Here is a 27,708-nt window from a genome sequence, read left to right as displayed (position 1 = left end):
TAAAACAGCCGCTTTTTTTTTACTCTTTGTATACATAATTTTTTTTATCATAATTTATTCTACAAAGTCGTATATAAATTTAAATAGTTTAATTATTTCGGAATCAGGGCCCAAATTGCAAATGAACTCCAAGGCCCAAAACGCTTGTCAGCAACAGAATGTACAACATGAATCATACTCAACATCGAGAATCAATGAATCATTAAATAGATAATAACTTGAAAATCGGAATAATGAGATCTATTAATTTATCATGTTTGGTAAAAAAAAGAATCGGCAACAGAATTTACAACATGAATCATACTCAACATCGAGAATCAATGAATCATAAAATAGATAATAACTTGAAAATCGGAATAATGAGATCTATTAATTTATCATGTTTGGTAAAAACATCGGCAATGTACAACATGAATCATACTCAACATCGAGATCAATGAATCATTAAATAGATAATAACTTGAAAATCGGAATAATGAGATCTATTAATTTATCATGTTTGGTAAAAAAAAAACAGAATCGGCAGCAGAATGTACAACATGAATCATACTCAACATCGAGAATCAATGAATCATTAAATAGATAATAACTTGAAAATCGGAATAATGAGTCTATTAATTTATCATGTTTGGTAAAAAAATCGGCAATAGAATGTACAACATGAATCATACTCAACATCGAGAATCAATGAATCATTAAATAGATAATAACTTGAAAATCGGAATAATGAGATCTATTAATTTATCATGTTTGGTAAAAAAAATCAGAATCGGCAACAGAATGTACAACATGAATCATACTCAACATCGAAAATCAATGAATCATTAAATAGATAATAACTTGAAAATCGGAATAATGAGATCTATTAATTTATCATGTTGGTCATGTTTGGTAAAAGAAAAAAAAAAAAATGGATACATCAATTCTAAATCCAATTCGATAATATACATGTTAAAAACAATTTATAAAATAATCTCACTAAACTATATATGAATACAACAACAATGAGCCTTATCCCAATAAAATGGGGTCAGCTACATGGATTATTGACCTCCAATCAATTATGTTCGAGACAATATGTCAAGAATGGGATTCGAACCCATGCCCTTTCGGACCAGTACCTGAAACTGGCGCCTTAGACCAACTCGGCCATCTTGACTTGTTATTTATTTTGGATTCGAGAATGATTAGATGGTGGATGGTTTGAATAATAAAAAATGTAACTTATTAATTTATTACCGTAAATAAATACACAAATTAAATTATGGTTTGTCTTTGACAATCATCCATTTGCTTAAAAACACGTCGGGTGAAAGAAAAAAAAAAAAAAAAAGATGTTACTGCTTTCATTTTCACATTGATTACTCATATAGTATATAGTCATTGTTATGATGCATAATGAGATAAAGTTATGTTTGTATTATTTTTTTGAATAATTTTTCATAATTGGAATTGTGAATACTTTTTTTTTTTTTGGATGAATGTGACTAATAAACGTTTATTTAGCTTACTATAAAAGTAGTTGTATTTGACCCAATCACTTTGGTCGCCTTAGCCCTTATTGCCGCCTAGGCGCCGCTTTGTTGCCTAATTGCCTAAGCGGAGCCTCAATCACTTATGGTCGCCTTCAGGGGTTGACCCACTAAGGGGCCGGGGGCCATTAGTTTTTCACTTTTTATATTATTTTTCTTTATGTTTTTAGTTTTTTTCTCTTCTCACATGTGAAATGTCACTATTTGCCCCCCTCTCAATATTGAAAACAAATTTTAAAGGTAAAATAATGGGTATAATTGTCATCTTTAGTTAAAAACTAACTCCTCATTTCTTATTTATTCTCCCATTTTCTCTCTCACATCTTTTCTTCCTATTTATTCTCTTCTCTTTCTATAAATGTGGGTTAATGGAAATTTTATCTTATTAGAAATTCAAAATGTCATTCTTAATTAGAAACTAACTCCTCAATTCCTATTTATCCTCTCATGTCTCTCGTCTCTCGTCTCCTCTTTCTTTCTATTTATTCTTCTTCCCTTCCTATAAGCGTGAGTTAAGGAAAATTTGGGGAAAAAATTTCTCCACAATTTGGTATTCTTTCTTTTTTTCAATTTATTTATTGTTTATATTTTTTTCATTTTTTTTCTTGTTATTCTTTATTTGATTTTAGTTTCTTTATTTCTTCTCCAATTTTTTATATTTGATTTTATATTGTAAATAAAATGTTTACAATAGTAAAGTAACTAATTACCAACGGGGGTTGGTCCAAGTGCTAAGCAACTTCATCCGCTTAAGCAAAGTTCAGGTATCGAATCCTTGTGGATGCAAAAAATTCCCGCTGGGAGACTCATCCACCACAGTTAGGTGTGCGACGCGGGTCGAACCCCAAACCGGGGTTGGCAACAAAAAAAAAAAAAAAAAAAACTAAATACCATTGGTTTGCATCTCTTACCTAAAAAATTTTTGGTTTATATCTGATTTTATTTTTGTCAAATATGTGTGAACCCCAAAATATAGATCTCAAACCTTTCAGACCGATCCCAGCTATAAAGCACTAAAACCCGCATGACTGGAGCTCAGAAATTACTTTATCAGCAACTGTCGCTGATAAAACTGATTCAAATTGTCAAGGACTCCATCTTTGAGTTCAAGTGTTGAACACTAGAAGGAAAATGTCAAGAAACTCAGAATGGCATGGGAATTTCCAAGCAATCCAAACTTTAGATCATCTAATGTGTCAAGAGTTACGTGGAGCCACCAACATGGGAGCTATTCCTACTGCTTAACTGAAGTGATAAAATATGCCTACTGCTTTGGATTTTCATGTCAACTCGAATTTTGGCAGTTAGACTATTTTCTTTCAATTTGCAGTTTGGGGTAATAAGGATGGCAGCCCTAGAGCTTCTTTTGATGTGTGGTTGTCTCCTCCCCCTCTCCCCAGGCTATTTTTTCAAGAGCGTTGAGTTGTGGGAGTGAAATCTATTGTTTCTTATAACACACATATATCAGACCTCGTTAAGTTGAGATAAGGCTTGCATGTTGCTGGTGTTGTTTGTAGTAATATTGATACAGGGCAAAACATGAATAAGAAGAAGTATTTGAACAGTTAATGTTAACTATGTTGAATATTTCGAACTATATAATATGAACTTGTGAATTAAATGAACATAAAGAAATTTTTAATATTGTGATGTTTGTTAAAAATGTTAATCATGTGAGGCATTTTAAAGGTACTTCATTTTTTATTTTTTCATGACAATTTAGACCTACTTTGTTCATATATTATGCATGATATTTTGTTGGAAATTTTCAAGAATACCACAACATAATTGGCAACAAGCATAGATACCCCAAAACTATGCCAATTTGACAATCATCCCCTTCCCCGTTAGCACTTAGTTAAAGGAAATAAAGAATATACCCTTAGTCGTATTATTCTCATATAAAATGGCGAATTGAGGAATTAATGAGAAAGAATTCATGGAGGAATAAATAAAATGAAACTTGGGATTCAATTTTTTTAAGGACAACATTATGAAGTCACAAGAGAATAAGGGATAGGAATTATGAATTATCTAAGTATGACTTAATGGAATTTGTTAATGAAGTATTCCATTGTAAAATTTTAAAAGACATCTTAGGATGTTTGTGCCAATTTGATAAATTTTTGGAGTGTCCGTACTCTCTGTCAATTGTCTTGGGTGTCTTTGAAAATTTTCCTTTTTTTATTTAGAAACACATTATGCATGATTGATGATAATAAATAATAATGCAAAATTCACTTGGATAATTGAAATGTGTGTGGTTATTGTCTTTGGTTATTGTATATACTTAGTTATTTCTTAACACAATGATTTTCAATTGGTCGTTTTTTGAAGAATAAGTTTGATATACTGAAGGCAATTGAATAATACTAACCTATAAGAAGAAAATCTGAGGTATATATATTTATTTTTAGCGAGTCTAATTTTTTTTGTAAACTTATTTATTTTTAATGAGTTGAATGACTATTTAATTCAAATCATTTAATTAAAAATTTTCATATATTTTAATATGCATATTAGTGGTTCTTGGCATGTTTTTGTTATAAATTATAATTTTAAAGTATTTTTAATATTAGAATTAGCTAAATAAAGTTACAAATTTGCAATTGTGGAATAAAGTAATATTGTAATTATTGTGGTATTAGATTAATATGATAAGACAACTTTTTAATGTTTATTGATATTCTAATTTTGGTTTAAAAATTAAAAATTTATTTTTCTGTTCCATAGTAGAGTGTGCAAGCAACATATCTTATCTACTACAATTGAAAGGGGAGATATTAATTAATTAGTTAATTTAAACAAAAGAATAACAAAAAAAAAAACAAAAAAAGCCCTTGAGGTATTAAAAATGAATTAACATAGAAGAAAGAAATGATTATCAAATAATTATATATTATTGAAAAGGGGTTGCTTAATATTAATTATTATTATATTATAAAATAAAGTTATATTTTTTTGTATTATTTGTTGTTATATGCAAATCAAATGATTAAGGACTTTAAAATAAATAGCAATGTGGTCATTTCTCTTGAGTTCATGTTTATGATAGGATATCAACTTTGGTTTTGATTTTGGTTCACTTTTATTAATTTAAATTAGTTTTGATAATTCCTAAAATATTATCACGCGGAGAAGTAAGCAAGGTAAAGGTTTTTTTTTTCTTTTTTTTTTTTTAATTCTTAATTTTATTGAATAGGCACAGGTTGGAAAGAGAGAGAATTAATGTTTTGTTATAACTTTTTGTGACGTTAACATTTCAGCCCTATAGTAATTTTCCACATGCTCATTAATGGTGCTCTCATAAACAAAAATAAAAAGTTTATGAGAATAAATCACAAACAAGTCTTAATCTATTTATGAATTTATGTTTAAATTAATTTGCTTTAATGAGAAATAAGGGTCATACTAGTAATCATGTCCCTTGTAGAATACACTAGTTCTTAGGGTTATCCCCTATCAACATGATATTGATAATTGAGCAAATTGTATTGGCACCCAAAAATAGAGGCCTTAAAATACTGACGCTCACTTTATTTAAAAAGCACAGAGATCCCAATATTGGATTTTCATTAGATATATTTGTCAAATTTATCATTGAAAACAGTTAAATCACTATTTATTTTCAAAAATATCCCTACAATAAACAGTGTCCGAAAAGTTTTAGTGACAAATTGGATAAATATATCTAATGAAAATCTAATTTTGAGGTCTCCGTTCTTTTTAAACATAAAGTGGAGGTGTCAATGCTTTAAGGCTTCCATTTAAATTGTTTCACTGTCAGGTGGATTAAAGTGGAAAGGACTACTAGAACTAGAACACTTCTTCCACCAATTATTAATAAAGAACAATTATTAACAGTATTCTGTGAATCATCTTTTGCCTTGGATTAATCCCACCATTGAATTCTCATCTGCTGGGTTTTTGAACCCTTTGTAGGAGAAAAGATTGTTGCATCCTTGACTTTTTAGAACAGGGGATTAGAGATGACACAAACGATGGGCTATATTTCTAGAGGGCAAGACAGATTAATGGAGCCTGTTGAGGCCAAGAGATGGCCTCACAGGCATGGGTTGGGTTTTAAGTCCTGAGACTAGATTCATATATGGAGTTTTTGGTTAAAAAAGATGACACAACTACCGATTTTCGGCAGGATTTCTTGGGTTGTTGGCTATGGCCACTGTTTCTGGTGTTTGGCTATTTCCAATGATGTGATTGTCTGTTCACTCCATCTAACCCCATTTCCAGCAACACGATTTCGCGTTATTTTGTTTGATTTCAATTTTATACAACCTTGTAACCAACTTGTTGTACCTTGTTTTGCCTGTTGTATTTGACTATTTTGGGTGTAATAAGACACTGGAGATACCACAGAGGTTTGGTCAATGGAAAAGAAAAACAATATCAGAGCTTTAGTGTAGTTGATACCGAGTCAAATTGAATAGAACTCAAATCCTTCCCCAGATATGTCAGTCACTAGTCAAAATAACTGAAGATTCACTTAAATATTAACTTGACTGAAGATTATCTTCTACAAGGCACTGTAGCTATTACATTTAAGAATTTAGATTGTATTTACATGTCCAATTCTCTCTCTCTCCTGCATGGTCCTAGGGGGTAGAGAGAGCAGGTTGAAATGGACCATTATCCTATCCATTTTTGTAGATATGTGACATATGTGCCAACATTACATCAAAAGGTTGAGGTCCATTTACAAGTCACATCATTTAAAAGGTTGATGTAACTTATAAATGGATTTCAACATTTGATGTGATGTTAGGGCACATGTCATATATCTACAAGGAAATTGATGGTCCATTTTTGACAAGAAAATAGAATGGATAAAATTCTAGGTTGAAATATCTATCTTCTCTCTTATTTAACCTTTGGAGCCATTATATCTTTTTTCTTTTTCATTTTTTTGAAATTTATTTTTCTATTGCATTTTTTAAATTGAAGATTTCACAAGGAAGAAGGTGATCAGCACTACTAGAAATACTACATATTTATAAGGTGAGTAATCTTTTCAACCCCTTGAGGATTAGATAAATTAATTAGTGATAAAAACGAATTGTTCTTCTGTCAGGAACTAAATAAAATGGATGCCCATGGAGAGGACATCACCCAATCTCAGCCAAACATTCACATGTTTACACAATTGTAAGTTTGGCAGGCTTTTCTGCCCAGTTCACTCAAATTATATGAAAAAAAATAATCAAACACTAACATATGATGAAAGGGAAACTACTATCGATATTGGCCTTAATTTTTTTTAATACATATTATTCTTTCTATCACATTGACAAAATTTTTATATATAGCTTCTGAATGTTTAGGTGAAATATCTAGCAAATGGTTATGGTTTTAAGCATCTTCTACTAAGATTCGACAACAGGTATTATCTACAATATAGTTTTTATCCCTCCCTTCTTTTTCACATTCATACATATTCTCTCATTCTTTTGATTCTACCACAAGGATCTTTGCTATGATATTTATGGAAGTATTGTAGCCAAGGTATCCTTCATCATAGGGGTCTTTGAATCCTAATCTTCCATTGTAATAGTGTGTTCATTCATCGATAGTTCTGACTACTATTATTTCATGCTAGTTCTGCTACCAAATGATGTAACCTAGAGTCTAAGCTAGTCTTCAGGATCCTGTCTAGGGTTAAATCTCATTGGACAGCGGCTATTCATCACCAAACACCCTTCCGATAGGCTTATTTGAAAGCCCAAGTTTTAGGGTTAAGTTTAGTGTCAATTGCAAATTAAGGACTTGTAGCATACAGCTAGGTTAGGTCTCTGTCTGGAAATTGATGGAAATATTTCGTTTTAGTTGTAGAATTTTCACAAGTTAGGGTTTGTATGTTCTTGGGGTTTCTAAGGTTAAGTATATGTGGGTGGTTTAAGGGAAATTAGGTTAGATTTAATGCTGACTTTGTTGCTTTGTAAATTCAGGATTAATCCTAAGAGGTTAGGGTTTCAAAAACAGATCTCCTGGTTAGATTAGGACTCTTGAGGAGTTGGACAAGTCTAGGGTTTACAAGGGAGATAGGGAAGGTGTAAAAGAAGGTAATCTTAAAAGGGTTTAGGATTAGATTAAGGGATTTGGGAGTTACAAGAATTTTAATAGACTAAAGCTAGGGTTTCAAGAGGAAGAAGATGAACTATAGGAAATTCCTTAAGTAATGAAGTGTAGGTTTAATAATGCAACTAAAGGTGGGAATAAGGTTGGGTATTGGTCGATATATAGGAGGAAGGGGGGGGGGGGGCAAAGGGGTTTCAAATCTAGGGTTTTAGATAGGAGTGTGCTGCTGCTGCCACAAAGTTATGTGGACGGTTCAAAACTTGCACGAGGGTTAGGGAGGGTATTAGGGTTAGGAAAGGGGTAGGAGTGAATAGGAAGGGCTTGGGGAAGGCTAGTACTTACTCATGGGTGAAGTTCAATGAAGATATGCAGGAATTCAAAAGCTTCAATGGCTGCCATACGTTTAGGGAAGAAAAACACAATTTAAATATGCAGAAAAATAAGAAAACTTCAAAATCTAGGTTTGTGGGCACTTTCCCACAACTCCAAGTCTTCCCTCAATGCTCTTCTCTAATTTATTAATACCTGTTACATGGTGGAGGGCCCCATGGTGGTGGGTCTATTTACAGCCATATTAAATTTAAGGAAAATAACTATGACTTTATAAAGAACCAACTTGAAATCAATTTTGAGAACCCAATTTGGATAAAATTTCCATACTACAACTAGACTTAACTTCTTAACTAGAAAATGACTCTCATGTCAACTTGCAAATCAACTCTAAAATAGAATCCCACTTGGTTCACCACTACCAGAGATTGAGGCTACCATTTTGGAACCTTACAGCTTGATTTGGTGAGGATTTTGAGGAGATCTGCTAGCCACATATGTGTAGAGGGCCACTTGGAATATTAAGACCATGGTCCACATTTTTTTATTGTTACATTGTATTATGTTTTAGAGTTTATTTCATTGTAAAGGTATTCTTGGGATGGTATCTACATTTTACTAATGGCAGATTTGTGTAAGGTTTCTTTTTTTATTATTTAAACACACATGAGAACATCACTTGACATTGCATGAACTAGAAGGGAATAAAAGAGAGAAAAGAAGTAGCCTCACTCTTTGCTCAACGACAGCCACTCCTCTCTCCACTCTTGCGGTGTCTTTCTTCGCTCTTTTTCCATTTTTCTTTGCGTTGATAAATTCTCTTTTCCCTGTCATTTCTTCAGTTAGGCAGTTCTTACTGCCCAGTTTTTCTGCCGTCTTCAGTTATTTTTTTATTTCTGCTCCACCTTACACTCTTATGGCAGAAACTTTCTTTTTTCTGCCATTTGTTCTCTCCCTTCGTCTTTTATTTTCTCTTCTGCTCCATCCATATACCTGTTACAGCAGTACGTTCTTTCTGCCAGTCGTTTTTTTCTGCACCTCCTTCCGTAGCATGTGGACAAACCCTACCCCTTCTTGTCTGTTCGACAATAGTCCTGGCCCTTCTCCTTTCTTTCCCCTTCTTTGCTTCCTCATGTTCCTGTGGCAACAAATGTTTGCCATTGCCTTCGCTGTCTTTCTCTACCTTCTCTCCATTAGCGGTTACACCTTGTTGTATGTTCTTTATTTTGTTTGGGACGGCTAGCTATACTTCGTTATTCTTTTGCTAATCTTAATTAATGCCCTACTGCAACGTTAGATTTTGGATAGGTCTTTGGCAGTGAATGAAAGATCAGTCCTTATGAATTGTTTGTTGCTGTAGTTTCCTGATATTTTGAATATGATGGCCCCAACCCCATTACCCATTTGAGTGGAGTCTTCATGCTTGACATCTGAATTGTATTATTTCCCAAGTGGAGTCTTCATGCTTGACATCTGAATTGTATTATTTCCCAAGTCTTTATGATGTTTGTACTTTATTTATATTATTTATTGTTGGTTTAAAAATACACTGTAGATATCTATGACTGTTGGTTAAATTCTATCTCAGTTATGTTCAAGAATGATATGCAATTTTTCTGGCTGTCAGGTGCATAAAAGGTGGAAAAGTTCAAGAATGATATGCAAATTTTATGGCTGCTAGGTGCATAAAAGGTGGAAAAGATATCTAAGGCACAATTTCCTCCAATGGTAACCAAAGAAGAATTGAAACAGGTATTCTATGAAGTCCCTCATTTAAATTGTCCCGTCATCTTTTGTCTTCTATTTTTTTTTGTTGGTTTGAAGTTTTTGTGTTATCTATCTTTATTTATTTATAGTTTTTCTGTAAAATGCAGGTTATTAACGTGATAGAACTGAAGCACAGTGGGGTGCTCAATCGCACCATTGAGTTCGTATCTAATGAACTTATAAACTGAAACACAATGGGGTGCTCAATCCACCATTGAGTTCGTATCTAATGGGCTTTTAAACTCTGGTAGAGGAGAAAATGCTGGTCCATTGCATTGCATTTCAGATTCATATGGTGAGATAGGGGTTTCAAAGGGCTATGTATCAAAGGGCTAGAAAGATGGCTAGGGTAGTATCAAAGGGCTAGAAAGAATAGTTAGAGTCGGTTGAGGCCAAAAGAGTAGTGGCGGAGGCCATGACCCTACCGTATTTTTTGAAATTTTAAATATTCCTATATATTTTCCTCTTTCTCTCATTTTACAAGTGAAATACCACTATTTGGCCCCTCCAAAAATTAAAAATAGGATAAATATCATTTACCTCCTCTCTTAGCTGAACAAATAACACTTAGACCTCTTCTTAGTTGGATAATGTCACTTACCTCCCCTCTTACCTAGCAAATATATCAAACATTTCCCCTCTGTTAACTTTTTCTCAGTTAAATTTAACTTTTATCATTAAATATTTTACTAAAACCCCAAACTACCCTCTTGAAAATATTTTTGTTTAAACCTTAAATTACCTTAATCACCCTAACAGTTAAAATACTAAATCACCATCAATTAAAATAATTGTTAAAAACCAAAATACCATAGTTAAAATCAAAATTATCTTTAATTATTAAAACCCCAACATACCTTTTTTTTATCAAACAACTAAAAAAATAATGTTTTTAATTATGGTAATTTATGATTTAAATTAAAATAATGTTTTCAGACAAGGGTAATTTGGGGTTTTAGAAAATATTGAGGGGAGGTGTTTGATATATTTGGTAGGTAAGAGGGGATGTAAGTGACAATATCTAATTAAAAGGGGGTCTAAGTGCTATTTGTTAAGTTAAGAGGGGTGTATAAGTGATATTTACTCTTAAAAATAAAAATTTAAGATAAAGATGATGGGTACAAATGTCATTCTTAATCATTATCTAATGGTTATCATTAAACCCCTATTTTTAAGGAATAAAATGTTAAATTCTAATTAAAAACTAACTCACGATCCATGGATTTCTCCCTATATATATTCTCTCATAAATCTCCTCTTTTATTCCTATTTTTTCTCTCTGTTTTTTTCCTCACACGTCTCAATGTATTGAAGTAGTTAGCAGACATTGGAATTTTCCTAATCTTCTCCATAGTTATCAGGTAATCGCTCTCTCTTTTTCAAATTATTCTTCTTTCTCTCTCACACTCACGATTTTTCTAGTAATCTTTTCATAAAGCATAATTTCTTTTCTTTTTTATTTTTTATTTTTTATTTTATTTCGTTATTCTTTCATTCTCCTAAAATTTTGACTCTACTAATAGCAATTTAAATCTAGTTAGAATTCAACCATTGATTTTATCAAATTTAATCATAATCATTGATTTCTTTTTTTTAATCCTTAAACTTTCTCCTAAAATTTCATGTCCTATTAATGAAAATTTAAATCTTGTTTAGAATTTCAGCCATCAATTTTATCATATCTTATCATAATCGTTTAATTTTATTTATGAATTCTTAAACTTTCTCATAAAATTTCGATTCTAAAGTTCTGCCATTAATATTAGGGTAAATATCACTTACCTCCCCTGGACAAATAGCACTTACACCCCTCTTAGTTGGATAATATCACTTACCTTCCCTTTTACCTAGCGAATATATCAAACACCTCCCATTTATTAACTTTTTCGGTTAAATTTAATTTTTACCGTTAAATATTTTTCTAAAACCCCAAACTACCCTTGGCTGAAAATATATTTTTATTTTAAACCCTAAATTACCGTAATCACCCTCAGTTAAAATACTAAATTACCCTCAATTAAAGTAATTGTTAAAAACCAAAACACTATAGTTAAAACCCAAATTATCTTTAATTATTAAAAGCTCATCATACCCCTTTTTTTAAAAAAAAATTATCAAACAATTAAAAAACCCCAAAATAGTAGTACGTGTTTAATTCTATCAACATACTCTTTTTTTTTTAATTGCATTTTTTATTTTACTTGGATAGTAGTACGTGCTTTTATAATTGTTGGATAAATTTTATATATATATATATATATATATATATATATATATATATATATATATATATATATATATATATATGTTGGGATTTTAATAATTAAAGATAATTTGGGTTTTAACTATGGTGTTTTGGTTTTTAACAATTATTTTAATTAAAGGTAATTTTAATATTTTAACTATTAAAGTGAGTATGATAATTTAAGTTTAAAATATAAAATATTTTTATCTAGGGTAGTTTGGAGTTTTAGAAAAATATTTAATGGTAAAAGTTAAATTTAATTGAGAAAGTTAACAGAGGGGAGGTGTTTGATATATTCGTTAGATAGGAAGGGAGGTAAGTGATATTATCCAACTAAGAGGGGTGTAAGTGCTATTTGTCCAGCTAAGAGGGGAGGTAAGTGATATTTACCCTTAATATTATTATATCTAATCATAATCATGATTTTTTAAAAAAATTAATTTATGATAATTCAGTATTTATCCCATATTTAGTTAATAGTTCTTATAATTTCTTTTTCACCTTTTTCTTTCATGATTTTTAAAAAATTTTCTCTCACAATTTTAACCCCTACTTTATTTTAATATACTTTTTATAATTTACTTATAATTGTGTTATTTATATTTTAATCCTATTAATTTACTTAAATTTTTACTGTGGACCCCAAAACATTTTTCTTGAAGACCTATAGTTGATAATTTTCCTCAAAACATTTTCATCAATATGAAACCCATACAAAGTTGACATTTAAAACAATTACATGACTGTTAGCCTTGAAGCCTCAGTACATACTAGGGAAGAAGTAACAAAAATTAACTTTTAAATAGAACCAGGAAATCAAACTCAATAATACTTACACTTCACTTGAAAGCTGAATCTGAAAATTACTAATACATCACTCAATTTAGGCAATAAAATACTCAAATTAATAATAACCATAACAGTTAAAGCACCACCAAAATCAAAGGGTCATAAAAAAGTGTGAAATCCCATTGTAATTACATGAACAGATTTAAGATAAAATATAAATCCATTCATCAAAATTCTAACTGTCCAAAAATTCAAGAGAAAATTGTCATCACTTTATCATGAACTTAGGTTATTTATAAGTTATAACAAGTGAAAGGACAAAGGATAGAATAAAGTTCTTATAACACATTTCAATAGATTAAGACTTGCATAACTCAGATGAAGTCCAAAAAGACAAGCAATGAAAAACATAATGAGAATAGATCGAAGCTACAACAAAAGCAGGCAGAAAGACCTAAAAATAAAGGAGATCAACAGGTTGAATATTTTTATCCCTCTCTATTTATTTGATCACAAAAAGCTCCTTGATCTTCGTATCTCTAACTATCCTTGCAAGCCCAAAATACAGTTGCCAAAATCAAAATCAAATGTTTATAGACCACCTATTACTGATAAAGTTTAAAAGAAAAAGACACCCAGATGAAGAAACGAAAATTAAAGGGAATCTCACATTTTGAAGAGCATAAATGGTTTAATGGTCTTGACTACTGTTATTGGTAAAGTGTCTAGATCGGGCCGCCACAGTTTGGCTCGACCAATACTCAATCTAATAATCCGGTTTGACAAAATGGGTTGACCATGATGATTAAAGAAAGGTTGTTCATCAAGAACGACCAGAGGTCTATTCTTGACAAACCACCGAACAAATAAAAAATGAAGATCCTAGGAGAACTCAACAGAAGGAGTCCGAACGGGACTTAGGAGTCTGAATAGGACTCAAGAGCCCGAACAGGACTCAATCTCCAATAATAGTATGAGTGGGACTCAATCACTAAAGAAGAAGTGTACATCCTAAAATCTATATAAAGGAAAGAGGGAAAGAGAGGAAGGTAAGCAATAGTGAATACTTTATTCCTATACATTCTATAGATTCAATCCCTTGCTAACTTGCTTGTCGGAGACGACCTCAACCAACCCGGTCGAGTACGTACGTTTTTTTGCAGGTTGCTTGTTTGCACTACCAAACAGAATTCTGCAACAACAACAACTACCACTCTTAAGTGAGACTAATGCTTCCATTCTTCATTTTTTTCAATGATAAAATGTCAAAGCTAGGAAACTTAGATAGACCCACAGAATTCTGCAACAACAACTACCAGTCTTAAGTGAGACTAATGCTTCCAATACTCAGTCTAATAATCCGGTCTGACAAAATGGCAACCACCAACTCTTCCTAGTGTTAAACTGAACACTGCAGCTGCATTTAAAGTGAAGGAGAAAAAAAGAGGAATAGGGATCGTGTTCAGGGACAGCACTGGTGAACCGTTGCTGGCTTTCTTTGAACCCGGGGAGTTTTATTTAGCACTCGAAAGTAGGCAGAAGCAATGAGGTCGGGTCTTCTTCATGCAATTGCGAATTGTTTTGATTACTTGGAGGTTGAGTTTGATTGTCAACAATTAGTACAAATCATCCATGATCCCTCTCTCCCTCCCCCAGTGGACATTCTTCCCATTGTAGAGGATATAAGAAATATTGTTTCAAGGTTTTTGGGCTTTAGGTTTATGTTTGTACCTAGAAGGTTTAAACAATGTTGCTGACCTTCTAGCCCTGAAGGCCCTATTGCTTTCGAGCGCCATGAATTGGTCGTGTTCCTCTCAATGGTTGGTGGACATTTGCCACTCTCCACTCTTTCTCATTACTGAATGAAGTCTTGTTAACCCAAAAAATAAAAAATAGTATTAGCAATATTTGATCATACTTAAATTGGTAACATTTCTATCACTGGAGTCAATCAATCAAATAAACAATCCCCTTTACCATACTATTCCAAGATCCTAAAGTCAACAATATTGTTCAATACATTTTTTTGTTGGGTAGAATATATGGTTCTATAGATTAATAGTCATAGACTATGAATGATATAGAAAATAAAGAATGCAACAATAGATAAGAAGATTTCCTTATGGTTGGAGAAATTCCCATACAAAACTCAATTGACAACCCTTTTACCATACTATTCGAACATCCAAAAATCAACCATATTGTTCTATACATTAGTTGACATAGCCTATCAATGATATAAAAAAGAAACCATGCAACAAAAAATAGGAAGATTACCTCATATTACAATTGGAGAAATTCCCACACAACTCAATTTCACCCATCTCTCCCTCTTTCTCTCTCTACAACAACCACAGACAGTTCATGAAGTAGCTAATGTCATTCAAAGGGTTTCGGCAAGTAACTGCAGTAAAACTCTTTTTCTGCAACATAGCCTTTGAAACCACAATTTAATCTCCCAAGTGCTTGAGATCTCTCAATTTAAATTCTCCTAGTCGGATTAAATGTAATTGAAGTGTTTCAAATGAGAAACTAAAAATTTAGCAAACAATTTATTTTTAATAGATCACAACTATTATAAGACTCAAATCAACTTCACTTCTTAAATGGCTGGACCAAGTAATTCCAAAGCTTTAATCGGCAGTTATCTAATGTTGAAGGTCAATAGTAGTACGTTGGCCTTGAATGCACCCCAAAAGTTAGGGGAAGTCTGATTGATAGTTTCTAACAACATGCAATCAATATTCAAAGAAGCTTGGGAGGCTTTAATATCAGAAATATCCATTCGTTAAACTTTGCCCTTCTGGCTCGGAAGGCTTGGGAGTTGCTTACTCCCTCCCCACCTCTTTATGGAGTTGCCTAATGAAGCATAAATACTTTCGCAATGCCACTTTTCTTGAAGCATCATGTCCTTCTACAATATCCTGCTCTTGGAAATCACTACTTTTGGCAAGGCATTTACTTTAGGAAGGTATGTTCTTACAAGTAAGAAATGGTGAGATAATTCATCCATGGAAAGATTCATGGATCCCAAATACAAAACTGGATAAAAGTATCTTCCATTTACTCACTTTGCTCCTACTAGGGTATTTGCTTTTATCAATAACGAAACACAACCCTAGAACAGAAGTTTAATTCATCATTGGTGGCCTCCAGAAGTTGCAGATATCATAATACATATTCTGTTGCCCTCTCAATCTGCAACAGATTTGATTATCATAATACATATTCTGTTGCCCTCTCAATCTGCAACAGATTTGATTATTTAGAAGTATAAATCTACAAGAAACTTTACAGTTAAGTCTGCCTACTGACTTCAAACTTCATCCCTGCATACGGATACTGCATCTCAGTCATTCTCTTATAAGTGGAGGTTACTATGGAAAATCCCACTTAACTAAGAATCTTTTACATTTTGTCTAGAAGGCCTTGCACCATAAATTACCCACAACAGATTCGATATAATGAGGCTGTCATAATCCCGATATATGTTTACTATGCAGGGGTACAGGTGCTTCATCACAATATGTATTCATTCATTGTCCATTCACATCAGCACTCTAGAATCTAGTACAACTTCCTCCATTGGATGATGATAAAGATTGCCTCCATTCTTGTATTCATTGTCCATTCACATCAACACTCTAGAATCTATTACAACTTCCTCCAACGGCGTAAATGTTGGCATGATGAAGTTAGTCGGAAGTGGCATATTCATTATCTCATGCGAAAAAGGCTCTCAATCAACTACATCGAAATCATCACCATGGTCCCAGTCCTCAAGCTTTCTTTCAACTTTTGCCACCCACTGGTTCAGCCAATCATTCCTCGTCTATCATGTAAAGATTTGGTACTTTCCCAAATTGAGTAGTGTTGACTGTTGAGGAGGTGACAACCTAAGTTTTGATCTAGTTTGAGTCGATCGGGAGTTACCCCGAGGTTGAATTTGGTGGCTCTCCCCCTCCTGATTGTTTCGTCCTTCTGGCTGATGCCTAGACAAATCCTATGTCTGTCTAATGATGGATAGGCAATTGGAGGCACTAACTCATGTCCCTCCTGCAAGTTGTCGGTTGGGATTTGGCATTTCACTTGAACGCCTGTTCGCTTTTTCCTAATTTTATTCCTCCAAGAGCCACTGCTTTTCCCTTGCCGTTCAAATCCCTTGTTGCGTCCTTCCTGTCTGAGTGTTGTGAGGGGGGCCTTGGGCGACCCCCACTTGATGAACTAATCCCCTTAGCACACCCCACAACTCAAGCATTTGGCGTTGCATTTTTCTCTGAATATTTTCCAAAGTTGTAGTAAGTACTTGCGACTGGTTCGATGTCCCTTCCCCAAATGGGGTCAAAGACTGCCTATGAGGTATCCTGAGGGATTTGCTGTTCATTTTGGAGATCGACTTCAGGGTCCCGTTCTCCATTCTAACCATTTTGCTGATGAACTTTAGTTCTAGGGTTTCTGCCAGGTGACTCAGTTGGTGGCGTTTGCCCCCTGGCTAGTCGTTCATCTCATCATGGCTTATCATTTTCCCACAGATGACACCAAACTATTGAGTCTGAACCTTGTCCTGGTCTTCTTGAAGGTTGAACCTGTAATCAATAAGTTAGCAAGAGGCCAGCTAGGATGCCGAGAAGCCACCTCCAATGATCAAGTTAGTCCAGGAATAGTCTAAGGCTCTGAACAAAGCTCACTCGGAGAATACAAATAAAGAGTAAGTGAATTCATCTGTGTTACCTTGAGGGCATGGCCACTTATTTATGCTGGTTTGCTTACAACTTATGTCCCTTTCGAAGATCTTGCGTGCCTCTTCGACTGATTCCTTTGATTGAGCCCCTTATCGAGGGATTTCCTCTAGGGCAATTTGGTTTCTTTGTTTACGTCTTTACAACCGTGTGCTTCCTTAAGTACCTCTTGCTAATCATGGAAACTTTCCCAACCAAGGTTATCGGGCTTGTTAGCTTCATGGGTTGGGTGAGTACTAGAAACGCATCCCAAATAATTCATATCCATAACACTAAGGAAGAACAGGCTAGATCCTTGGCACATGCCACACCTACACAAAACTCTAACATAGAAGACGATTGTGACAATGCCAAGAAGAAGCTCCACCGTAAGAGATGCATCCAGTGCTGCGGCTACGCATCGGTTATAACCCTTATAATTCTGAGCTTCACCATCTTCAAAGTTAAAGACCCAAGCATATGACTCTCAACTCAGTACACACTTTGATAAAAGTTTCCATCAATAACACCACCACACCTAACTTTCCTGGTTCTCTGACCACCACCACCAATTTCAACCCAAGCCATCAATGCAACCATGATAGCAGATATGTCCATCAAGAACTTTAACATCACTTCCTTTAAGGTCGCACCACTATTCTCTATCAAGAGGGTTCCAAAATTAGTATGACTGATAAGATAGCGAGTAACACCAAGGCTAAGAAGACCATGCACATGAACCTTACAATTGCTCTTTTCATTGAAATTGATTCATCAAACACCTTCCAAGCTTGAATACTTGACCATGATCTCAGTTCAGGCAAGATGACCATGGAAGGGAGATTGAAATATGATACTCTAATTGGGTGCCCTCTTCACCTAATTTTCGGGTCCAAAGGCCCAAGCCCATAACTTGGTTTATTCGTATGATGGATGAACATATTGATGCACCTAACATGAAGTGAAAGGATCTTACCAAAAAGATTTGTTGGAGAACTATTTTTACCCTATCAAAGCTGTAGATGGCAAGACATTCCTCATATGATACTCTAATTGGGTACCCTCTTCACCTAATTTTCGGGTCAAAGGCCCAAGCCCATAACTTGTTTTATTCGTATGATGGATGAACATATTGATGCACCTAACATGAAGTGGAAGGATCTTACCAAAAAGATTTGTTGGAGAACTATTTTTACCCTATCAAAGCTGTAGATGGCAAGACATTCCTCATATGATATTCTAATTGGGTACCCTCTTCACCTAATTTTTGGGTCAAAGGCCCAAGCCCATAACTTGTTTTATTCGTATGATGGATGAACATATTGATGCACCTAACAAGAAGTGGAAGGATCTTACCAAAAAGATTTGTTGGAGAGTTATTTTTGCCCTATCAAAGCTGGAGATGGCAAGACATTCCTCATAAAGAGTGAAAGGATATTTGGATGTACAAAATGTTGCCAACAATCAAGAATTCATATGGCAGGTATGTGTGGAAGGAATTACATCTAAGGAGGGCCTCATGAAGAGACAAGGCTAAACTGAATATACGTGTTGAAGATGTAATCCTGATACAGTATAGTGAGCGACATCCTTTTTGCATTCCCCTTCCAGGATTAATTTGGTTGATAATTAATTTGGATTTTTTGGTTGGAAGAAACTCTAAAATCATATTAGATAAAGTGATTACAAGGTGGGAGAAAATCAATTTTCCAACTAAAGAAAAGAGGAGAGAAGTGTTGTCACTATTGTTCTTCATCACTTGTTGGAATCTATGGTTAGCTTGTAATGTGCTTCTATTTTAAGGGAAAGAGAAACTGATAAATGAGGCAATACAAAGGTCATTAGGTGCATTCAATGACTTTTAGGCAAGTCATGCAGAATGGATCATGTTGTAAGTATTGGGAGAAGCCCATAAATTGTACAAGAACCCTAGGTTCACAATAGATAGGGCCTCGCTAACCATATATTGTGATTGTGTGTTTGATGAAAACAAAAGTGGGGTGGGCATTATGACAACGAAGCCCAATGGATTGGTGGTGATAGTGATATCCTGTCCATTAGGGTTTGAGGATCCACTGTTTGGGAAAGCACTTGTTGTGAGGGAATGTGTTGGTCCACTCTCTAGCTTGTAAGGCTTTGTCTATTGTAAAGAGGAAAACTTGGCCTCTATCATCCCCTTGGATTCAGGGTCAAATGAATAAATCTATTTTCTACACACAAAGAAAAAAAAAAAAAAAAAATCGCAGCTCACCAGCTAGTCAGCTATAATATTCCATCAGTCCTAGGGGGAAAGGGTTTGGGTCAGGAGGGACCGGTTTGATTCGATTGGTTCAGGGGTAATAGAAGAGCAGAGCAAAGGGTTGTGGATTGGTCCGTGGTCTTTAAAATCGAATGCCTGCCGTTTTCATTACATTCACCTGAGAAGAGAGAGAAAATAAAAAGAAAAACAAGGAAAGAGAAAAAGCGTTCTCTTGAAACGCTAACTCATTTCACAGAAGCATCACTCTCTCCCTTTCTCTCCCGCGCCATGAGTCTGTTTGGTCTAGGCAGGTAAACCTCCGTTCTAGAGAAGAGAGCTCTTCTCTCTTGCAAATCGTGGATGCCTATTTCGCAATTCCATTCGGTTGATGACATGTTTTAATTTGTAAAATTTGGATCTTTCATTGCTTTAATTGGTTGCTGGTTGATGAATTTTACGTCTTTTTTGGCCTCCATGGACAGATCCTTTGTTTCCGCACATTGAATCCTGGGTTGATCTGCTTCACAGTTTAGCTAGTGTAGTTTGATGGTGGCGTTAATTGCATCTGTTGTCTCATGGGGAATTCTGATATAGTTTCTTAAATTTGTGCTTAACTGAGGAAAAAGAACGATAATTTATGAATTTATGAATTTAATTTGGCATGCATTTTCTGCTAATTAATCAGTGGTATTTTTTTTAATTATGATTCTGCTGAAGAGATCCTCCTGCCGTTTTTTTTTTTGTGGGAGGGGGGGGGGGGCAGAAGATCCAAAACTTTAGTCGAAGTTAATCCTGTTTGCAGTTTGAGAAATTTTGCTACTTACCAAAAGAATTGAGAAAGACGACAAAAAAGAATATAGTATTAGGGCTAGACGCAAATGTGTGAAATGGTACGAGCATGACAAGCTTGTTAGTTTTTCTGCTCATCAAGTTCTAAATTAGCACACTTATGGTCTTCATATGAGTTTAGTTAATGAAAACTTATAATAAGTGATTATGTGCATGACGAGCAACAAGTTACTGAAATGGACATAGTTGCATCTAAATATGTCTTAAAATGGGAAAGAGTATCCTTGTTACTTCCAATTGGTGTCTTATCGGTACTCAAAAGTTGAACATTATTGGGAAGGTGTCATTTTACTTCATTTTATCATCTGAAGAGGATAAAGCTTAAATGTATTATAGAGGCTGAAAAGGTTATATTTAGTTATGCGCTGAAAAGGTTATATTTAGTTATGCTGGATTTTGTATTTGTTATCTTACTTTCCTAATCCTCTCTCTCATAAATGTATCAATTAGTTGAATGATGAATGAAATTCTATTTAAGCACCAAAAAGAAGAAAGCAAAATATATTTAAAAGAATGACTCTATCATGTTGTAAGTCCTAGGTATAATGTTTTCTTTTTCATGTAATTGCATGTAAAAATTAAGGCTTCAGTTAATTTATAATAAAACCAGCATTCTGGATTTGCCCTAAATGTGATAGCACCATGCTACTGCTAAATGTATAGATTGACCTGCAAGTGCTGTCCCTTGCTTTACACTAGTTTTACTTGACTATGGCATTCAAAGTTGATATTATATGCATTGGTGACACATTTTTCTTCAGTGGCATTTTGGTTTAACACTTCTCACCATTGACTGTTAATAGCAGTCTTACAGAGAATCTACTAGATTGCATACTTCTATTAGGAAAACAATTATTTCCCTCTCCCTCTTTTTTGTTTACTTGCGACATTTCTTAATGCATCCTTTTAACTCAGTTCCTTACATAACTGGTGTAATATGGTAGATCACTAGATGAAATTTATTAGCTCTGAATTCTGATTGTCAAAATGCAAATTCTGCAACTTGATCGCTTTATATTTCTGGACCTTGTAAACTGGTAATATTCTGAATCAAAAGTTCTGCTTTATATGGTCGTAATTTATTTGTTATTATAATTATGGCAAGTGCATTTATATCTTATTGCTTATGTAATTATCTAGCCACTTGGGACTTAAATGGTAGCAGTTGGAAAACTAGAGGCTTAGGTTAACAAGGTGCAACCAATTCTCTAGTGTTAAGTTAGGGTGATGTTGGTTGAGATAAATGACACAATGGTTAAGTCTTACAAGGGAGACATCGTTTCCAGATATTGGGTGCTCTGTCTCAGTGAAAGAGCAAATAAATGAATGGATTTGGGTGTGTCTTTTAGATATTATCCCCGCAAACTTAAGGAATTTGAAAGGAGTGATAATATTCACGAAGTTAGGCTGTAGATGATTGAGTTCAAGGTCTCTATTGAGTTATGATGGTGGCTGGTTAGTGAAGAAGTGGAATTATACCATATATAAAGAGAAACGAAGAACCCCTAAAAATAAAGACTACCCTTGTTACAAGGAAACTAAAGAATTATTGGAAAATCAAGTACCCTATGTGGCTAACTTCTGAAATAAATAGAACAAAAGAAATTAAAAGACGTTATTTCCCCAACTAATATAAATTTATCTTATTTGATCTAAAAAACTCCAACTGGACCCGGTTCATCTCCATATGGATACTTGAGTGGGTTTGGGTCAGTCCAAGCTAGTGGACCTGCATCAATGCCTGTGGTGTTGAGAAAAACTCGCATCCAAATTTTGTAAAGTTAGAGAATCAGCACCATTCAATTGGGATTGAAGAATATTGACTTTGATGTGGCAATGATCCAATGTGTCTCATGATCATCTGTCATGGTCTTTTGGTGGTTTTTAGCAGACAAACTCTCTTCAATTGGTATCTGATTGTGGGGCTTTGCAACTGAAATCAGACTGTCAACTAATTTGTCAATTGGAACCTTGATCAGACCGTGTACTTTAGTCTGGTCGTCAATTTCATTGCCCATATTTTCTTCCACATCTGAATCACCTCCTAAAGATTGTATCATGCTTGCTACAAAATGCACACTGTCTAGGGGGTTGGTTACTTACCTATACCTCTGTCCTCACAACTGTAATAATCTTATTATTGACAGCCTCACCTAGATAAAAGCTGACCATGTACTGCAAGTTTGCAACAAAGGCGCTGTCTTTGGAAGAGGTTGAGATACATCCCCAGGAAGGAGCTTCAATACGCCGAAGACGTACAAAGGATTCAATAATTTAGTGCAGCTTTTCTCCAATACACAATGGCCGTTGACAGATTAACAGTCAATACTCAGTTGTGCCATAATTTTTGCAACAAAGGATTCTTCTTGAAGTTGTAACTATTCCAATTGTTAGTAAGAGGGTGATGAATATTAAATTCCTCTGTTATACTTTTAAAAGACGAAAAAAACATTCGCTGAAGGACTTGTCCCCTTTTGTGAGAAAGAATAATTTAGCATATATTTCATATGTTTGAGAGATTCTCTTTTTCTTGAGAGATGGTTCTTTGGGATCTCACTCTACTTCTTCAGTAGTGAATGAAACATCACATTCGCTGCGATTAACTGATCCATATTGTTCCATAACCAGAAAAGACCAGTGTCATTTTTCTGCATCCAATCATTGAAGGCATTTATACCTTGCGGGTTCCTTAAGGTCATCAACATGGTTCAAGAACTGGTGAGATCTCTGTGTGCGAGATGTCTCTCTCTCTTTTTTTTTTGTATAAAGTTGGGATGAGGTTATAGGAGAAAGGAAAAATTAAAAGAAACTCAACTGAGATATTGGTTTTGTCTGAAATCTCAGTTGAGCCACCATTATAAGATTCCCAAATCTTGAGTGAGATCGTGATTTAGACTTGATCTTGCCCAAGGTCTTGCCCTTCTTGCCCCAGCTTCTACTGCTACTTCCACTGATTTTTGCCAGATTTTTCACCGGTAACTTGGTGGGAACACCTCTTATGCTTGATTAACTACCCTCCTACAACATCTATTGGAAAAATCAAGGTGGTTTTCAACTAAATCTTCAAGAAAGGTGAGATTTCATCCCAAAGCTGAAGCAGGAGTTAGAGGAGCTGCTAAGTGTTTTCAGTCGGTTACTCTCGTTATGTAACTTAATAACTATGGCTATCTTGTCATGTGAACATACTAATCTAAACATTGATGATGAACATGCATGAATCATAATTTAGAATATATCGTGGTTGTTTGAGTTTGAACCTTAGTGTAGTCATAGACTCATATATATTAAGTAAATCATGTGTACAGTAGGTTTTATAAGTTTGCATCTTCGCTCCCACTGCAACGATTTCAAACTTAGATCAAAATGGAACTTACATATACAATTTTTTTTTCATCAATCTGAGGTGCCAATTTGTTTAGAAGGCCTGCCTAAAATAGCCTAGACAACAATTCCATCCCTAAAAGACTGAGATTGACCATAGAGTTGGGGTGAGATGAGAGGAAATTTTCCTCCAACTCTCGGAGATCTCACTGAGATCTCTGAAGATATCTCCTTTTATGCCCAGTGAGATGGCTGCCGAGATCAAGTTCTTGACACAGTATATTTCAGTTTTTCCTTGACATTAATATAGGCTTCAACTGCCTGATCCCACAAGAGATGATTCCCAACACTATTGGGTTTGACGGTGGTCATTTGACATTATCAGTACCAGTAAGGGTCTCAGCATTGTTTATCATACACCAAAAGAGTATGCAGAGGAGTCTTGGGTCATTCATCACAGATTAATCAAACTGACTGCACCTGCTATGAGTTAGTAAAGCAAAAGGTGACACCCCCTCAGAGTTTCACTTGAATTGAGGTCTTCAACAATCAACAATACCAAGGAAGGGGAATAACCCTTGTTGCATGGGTAAATATAAGTGCAACAAGAGGTGGTGTCAGAAGCCACCTGGTGCAACATTGCCTTGGACTGACCAAAATCCTTTTGGGGGAACCTAGACTGAGATCCTGTTCCATGTATGAATTTTAGATTTTTAGATATTGGGGATTTTATTATTTATTACATCTGGATATTATGTGAGAAGATTATTAATTTGGCTAGGATATACAGGAATTGTTTTAGTAAGCTTTAAATTGTTAAGATTCCTATTATAATTGTTTCTTAGTTAAGTCTGTTTATTATTTATATGCTTGTAATCAATGTATTTAGGATGCAATAGGAAAAAATTAATTGAAGCTTGAGCTTGTTTGCCTGTGCACTCTTCATCCACCCCCTCTTTCTTCCCCTGTGACTCTGTTTCTTCTCAGGTGTCCCGTCTGCCCCCTGTCCCCCGTCTCCACCACAATTTAATCAAATGACTTAAAATAACCAGAGAATATTACCATGAAAATTTCAGATCAATCTGTAGAATAGATTATGAATACTTGCGTATATTAATATAAAGAAAAAAGGCAAAAACAAGGTAGTGTCAACCTCATAGAGATATCTGATTCAAAAAAAGACCAAATGTCCCCTCCCAAAACTGGATCAAAATGAATATCGATGGAGGACAATGATTGCAAAAATCTGAAGAAACGATGCTGAAAGCATTGATTTCAGAACTTTATTTTTTGAAAACCAACCACAAACAGATTAGCATTTGGTTTATATGGAGATCAAGTGTCATAAGTATAAACTTGAAGAAATTGGCTGCAACCTGAGATCAATTGTAATGCTTGATAGTGTGGATAATTCTACCAAAGTAAAAGATATTGGCTTGATGTGAATAAAATCACTGGCTATAATAACTGCTCCATATTCTGCCCTAAGCCTGGGAAGCTTTCTTTATTGATGCCGATTGCTTTCAATTTGTTAATACTCCATGAAAAACTTACATCACAGATAGTAAAGCTCTTAAGGCCCCTAATTTATTATCATTTTAGGAGAAAAAAATCTAGGGCCTGAAATACCAATTAGGCTGCATAATTTGGGTGAATTTATGAACCGAGAACTAAACAGACTCGTGAAACCAGAATCAATAGAGAATGGTTACTGAAGCTTCGATACCATGTAGCAAGGAAAAGAACTTAGTATACGATCAACAGGAGATCAAAGTAGAGAAGAAACCAAGTTAAGTTTTCTTTCTTCTTTATTTTTTGGATGAATGATGGTTTTGTTTATTTAATCCAAATTGAAGGAATTAGAAGAACTTGGGGGGCTGACCTAAGATAACCTTAAGAGAAGTGGTGAGAAACGATATGCATAGCTTAAGCCTTGTATCTAGTATAACCTCAAACAGAGCGGATCGGAAGGCAAGAATCCATGTAGCCAACCCCATTTAGTTTGGAGTCTTGGAACAAGGTTTGTTGTTGTTGATGGTATTGTAAATGATGCTTTGGTTTATAAAATGCAAAATAGAAAGAAGAGAGTTGCAAGGAAATAAGGAAGCCAGTGTAACAATAGGAAACTACTTCCCGTGAAGACCCAATCAAATTTATCTAGTACACCACAATTCTATATAGACAGATCATGAATTCAGTCTACTGCTAATCCCACCAGCCACATACAACCAAACTGGTGGGTCCATTATTCTTATGGGACCACACTTAGACATCAAGCTTAACTGCTTATCCCAAATGTTCATCTTGTGACAAAAATGTGTGTTAACAAATTTTGCATATATCGGATCTTTAGCAGAGGTTCTTTATTAATTTTCATGCATTTTTTCCCATTGCATTTTTTCTCTAGGTGGCCTTACAATTGTTTGATCTGCAAACAGGAACCAGAAGACATTTCGCCCCAAAAAGAGTTCACCCTCTGGGAGTAAGGTCTGCTATTAATTTTCTTAAAGATATTATAACTGTGCTTTTAAATGGAATGACTATTTCTTCTCATAAATTTATTACCTCCATGGTGAAACTATTGAAAGCTTTTGGTTAGTCTGAACATCAACTAATAGTTTACTTCACCTCTCTAAATTTCTTCAATGGTTTGTCAATACTATTGATGTTTACTTGACAAATTTGTTGAAATATTCTTATCTTTGTTCATTTTCTTTTTGAAATACTACCTTGTCCAGTATATCCTTGCAATATTGTGTTACGTTGAATGCATACTGATGTAGCCCTAGATCAAGAGAGATTGACTAGGGGCCAATTAACCAGGATCTTGAATGAACCACCCAAGTTTGAGTAGGTCAGAGTCAAAACAATTATTAAGGCGCCCGGTGACCATTGCATTAGAGGGCCTTCTTTGGTGCCTTGGCAATGTGCCGGCCATAAGGCGTTGCCTTGGTGAACATGGTGCTCTAGTGTTATTTTTCTATATAAGCCATTTATATACTTATATGGTAGATAAATATTAAAGAATCATTAAGAACGATCCTTAGACTTGTTACAATGAAGTGAATGAAGTCAACAGTCCATGCATAAAAAATTACAGTTAAGTAAACAATCAAGGAATTACATAATCATATAACCACAACTTCACAGACTAAGTGAAACATAAAATCGAATAATCTCAGATTATATAATCATATACTAACTAGATGATAAACTTAAGTGAGTTATACTAATGGTTGCAATTTGATTTGAGTAATAAAATCTTATACCGGTATTCTATAGAATTATATCAACCGGCCACACACCACCAGCAGTTACAGCTACTGCCACTAATGTTGAGCAGGAGAAGGAACAGTAGATGGTTTTCCTAAGTCGAGGGTTTCAGCGAGAAAAGGACAATTCCTCTTTCCATTTTGTTCTTTTGGAAGATTCTATGTGATGCAATGTACACAAGCATATGAAACTATTTTAAAAATAGAATAAAAGGTTATATTCTTATTTTGCTTTGTTTTTAATGACTTGGTACATCACAAAGTATGAAAAACATATACACAAAACCAATAACAATATAGTAAAATAAGACAAAAGACATAATATAAAAACTAAAAAATGCCCTCACAATAAAGCATGCCTTGACCCTTGAAAACACCTTGATGCTAGGCAACACCTGTGATGCTTTGAATCTTTGATAACTATGGAGTGTTTGAATATTGGGTTTGGTCAAGATGATGGAGAAACTCTAAGTGAAGTTTTGGGTGTGCTGAAGGGGTTTGAATGCCGAACATGAATTCCCAGCAAAATAGGGATTGCTTTCCGGGTTTGGAA

At 34.4% G+C, this 27,708-nt stretch overlaps 1 protein-coding gene and 1 non-coding gene across 2 annotated transcripts in view; one reads left to right on the top strand and one right to left on the bottom strand.

Moving 5' to 3' along the window:
• Positions 1-1,078: 1,078 nt before the first annotated feature.
• Positions 1,079-1,159, bottom strand: TRNAL-CAG (transfer RNA leucine (anticodon CAG)). The gene has a single exon. It is a non-coding gene; the product is annotated as a tRNA-Leu (tRNA).
• Positions 1,160-19,851: 18,692 nt separating this feature from the next.
• LOC148999683 (MOB kinase activator-like 1A) overlaps positions 19,852-27,708 on the top strand; it is a 29,446-nt gene continuing 21,589 nt past the window's right edge. The window contains exons 1-2 of the mRNA XM_089139284.1: positions 19,852-20,024; positions 26,322-26,370. Coding sequence (XP_088995410.1) covers positions 20,002-20,024; positions 26,322-26,370 — 72 coding nt within the window. The 5' untranslated portion in view covers positions 19,852-20,001. The remainder of the gene's footprint in view (positions 20,025-26,321; positions 26,371-27,708) is intronic.

Source organism: Hakea prostrata, chromosome 11, assembly GCF_041222555.1.
Source record: "Hakea prostrata isolate BN-2017 chromosome 11, UWA_Hpros_2, whole genome shotgun sequence".
NCBI classification, from domain to species: Eukaryota; Viridiplantae; Streptophyta; class Magnoliopsida; order Proteales; family Proteaceae; genus Hakea; species Hakea prostrata.
Note: the sequence above shows the minus strand (reverse complement) of the source record. Positions and strands in the feature narration are given on the sequence as shown.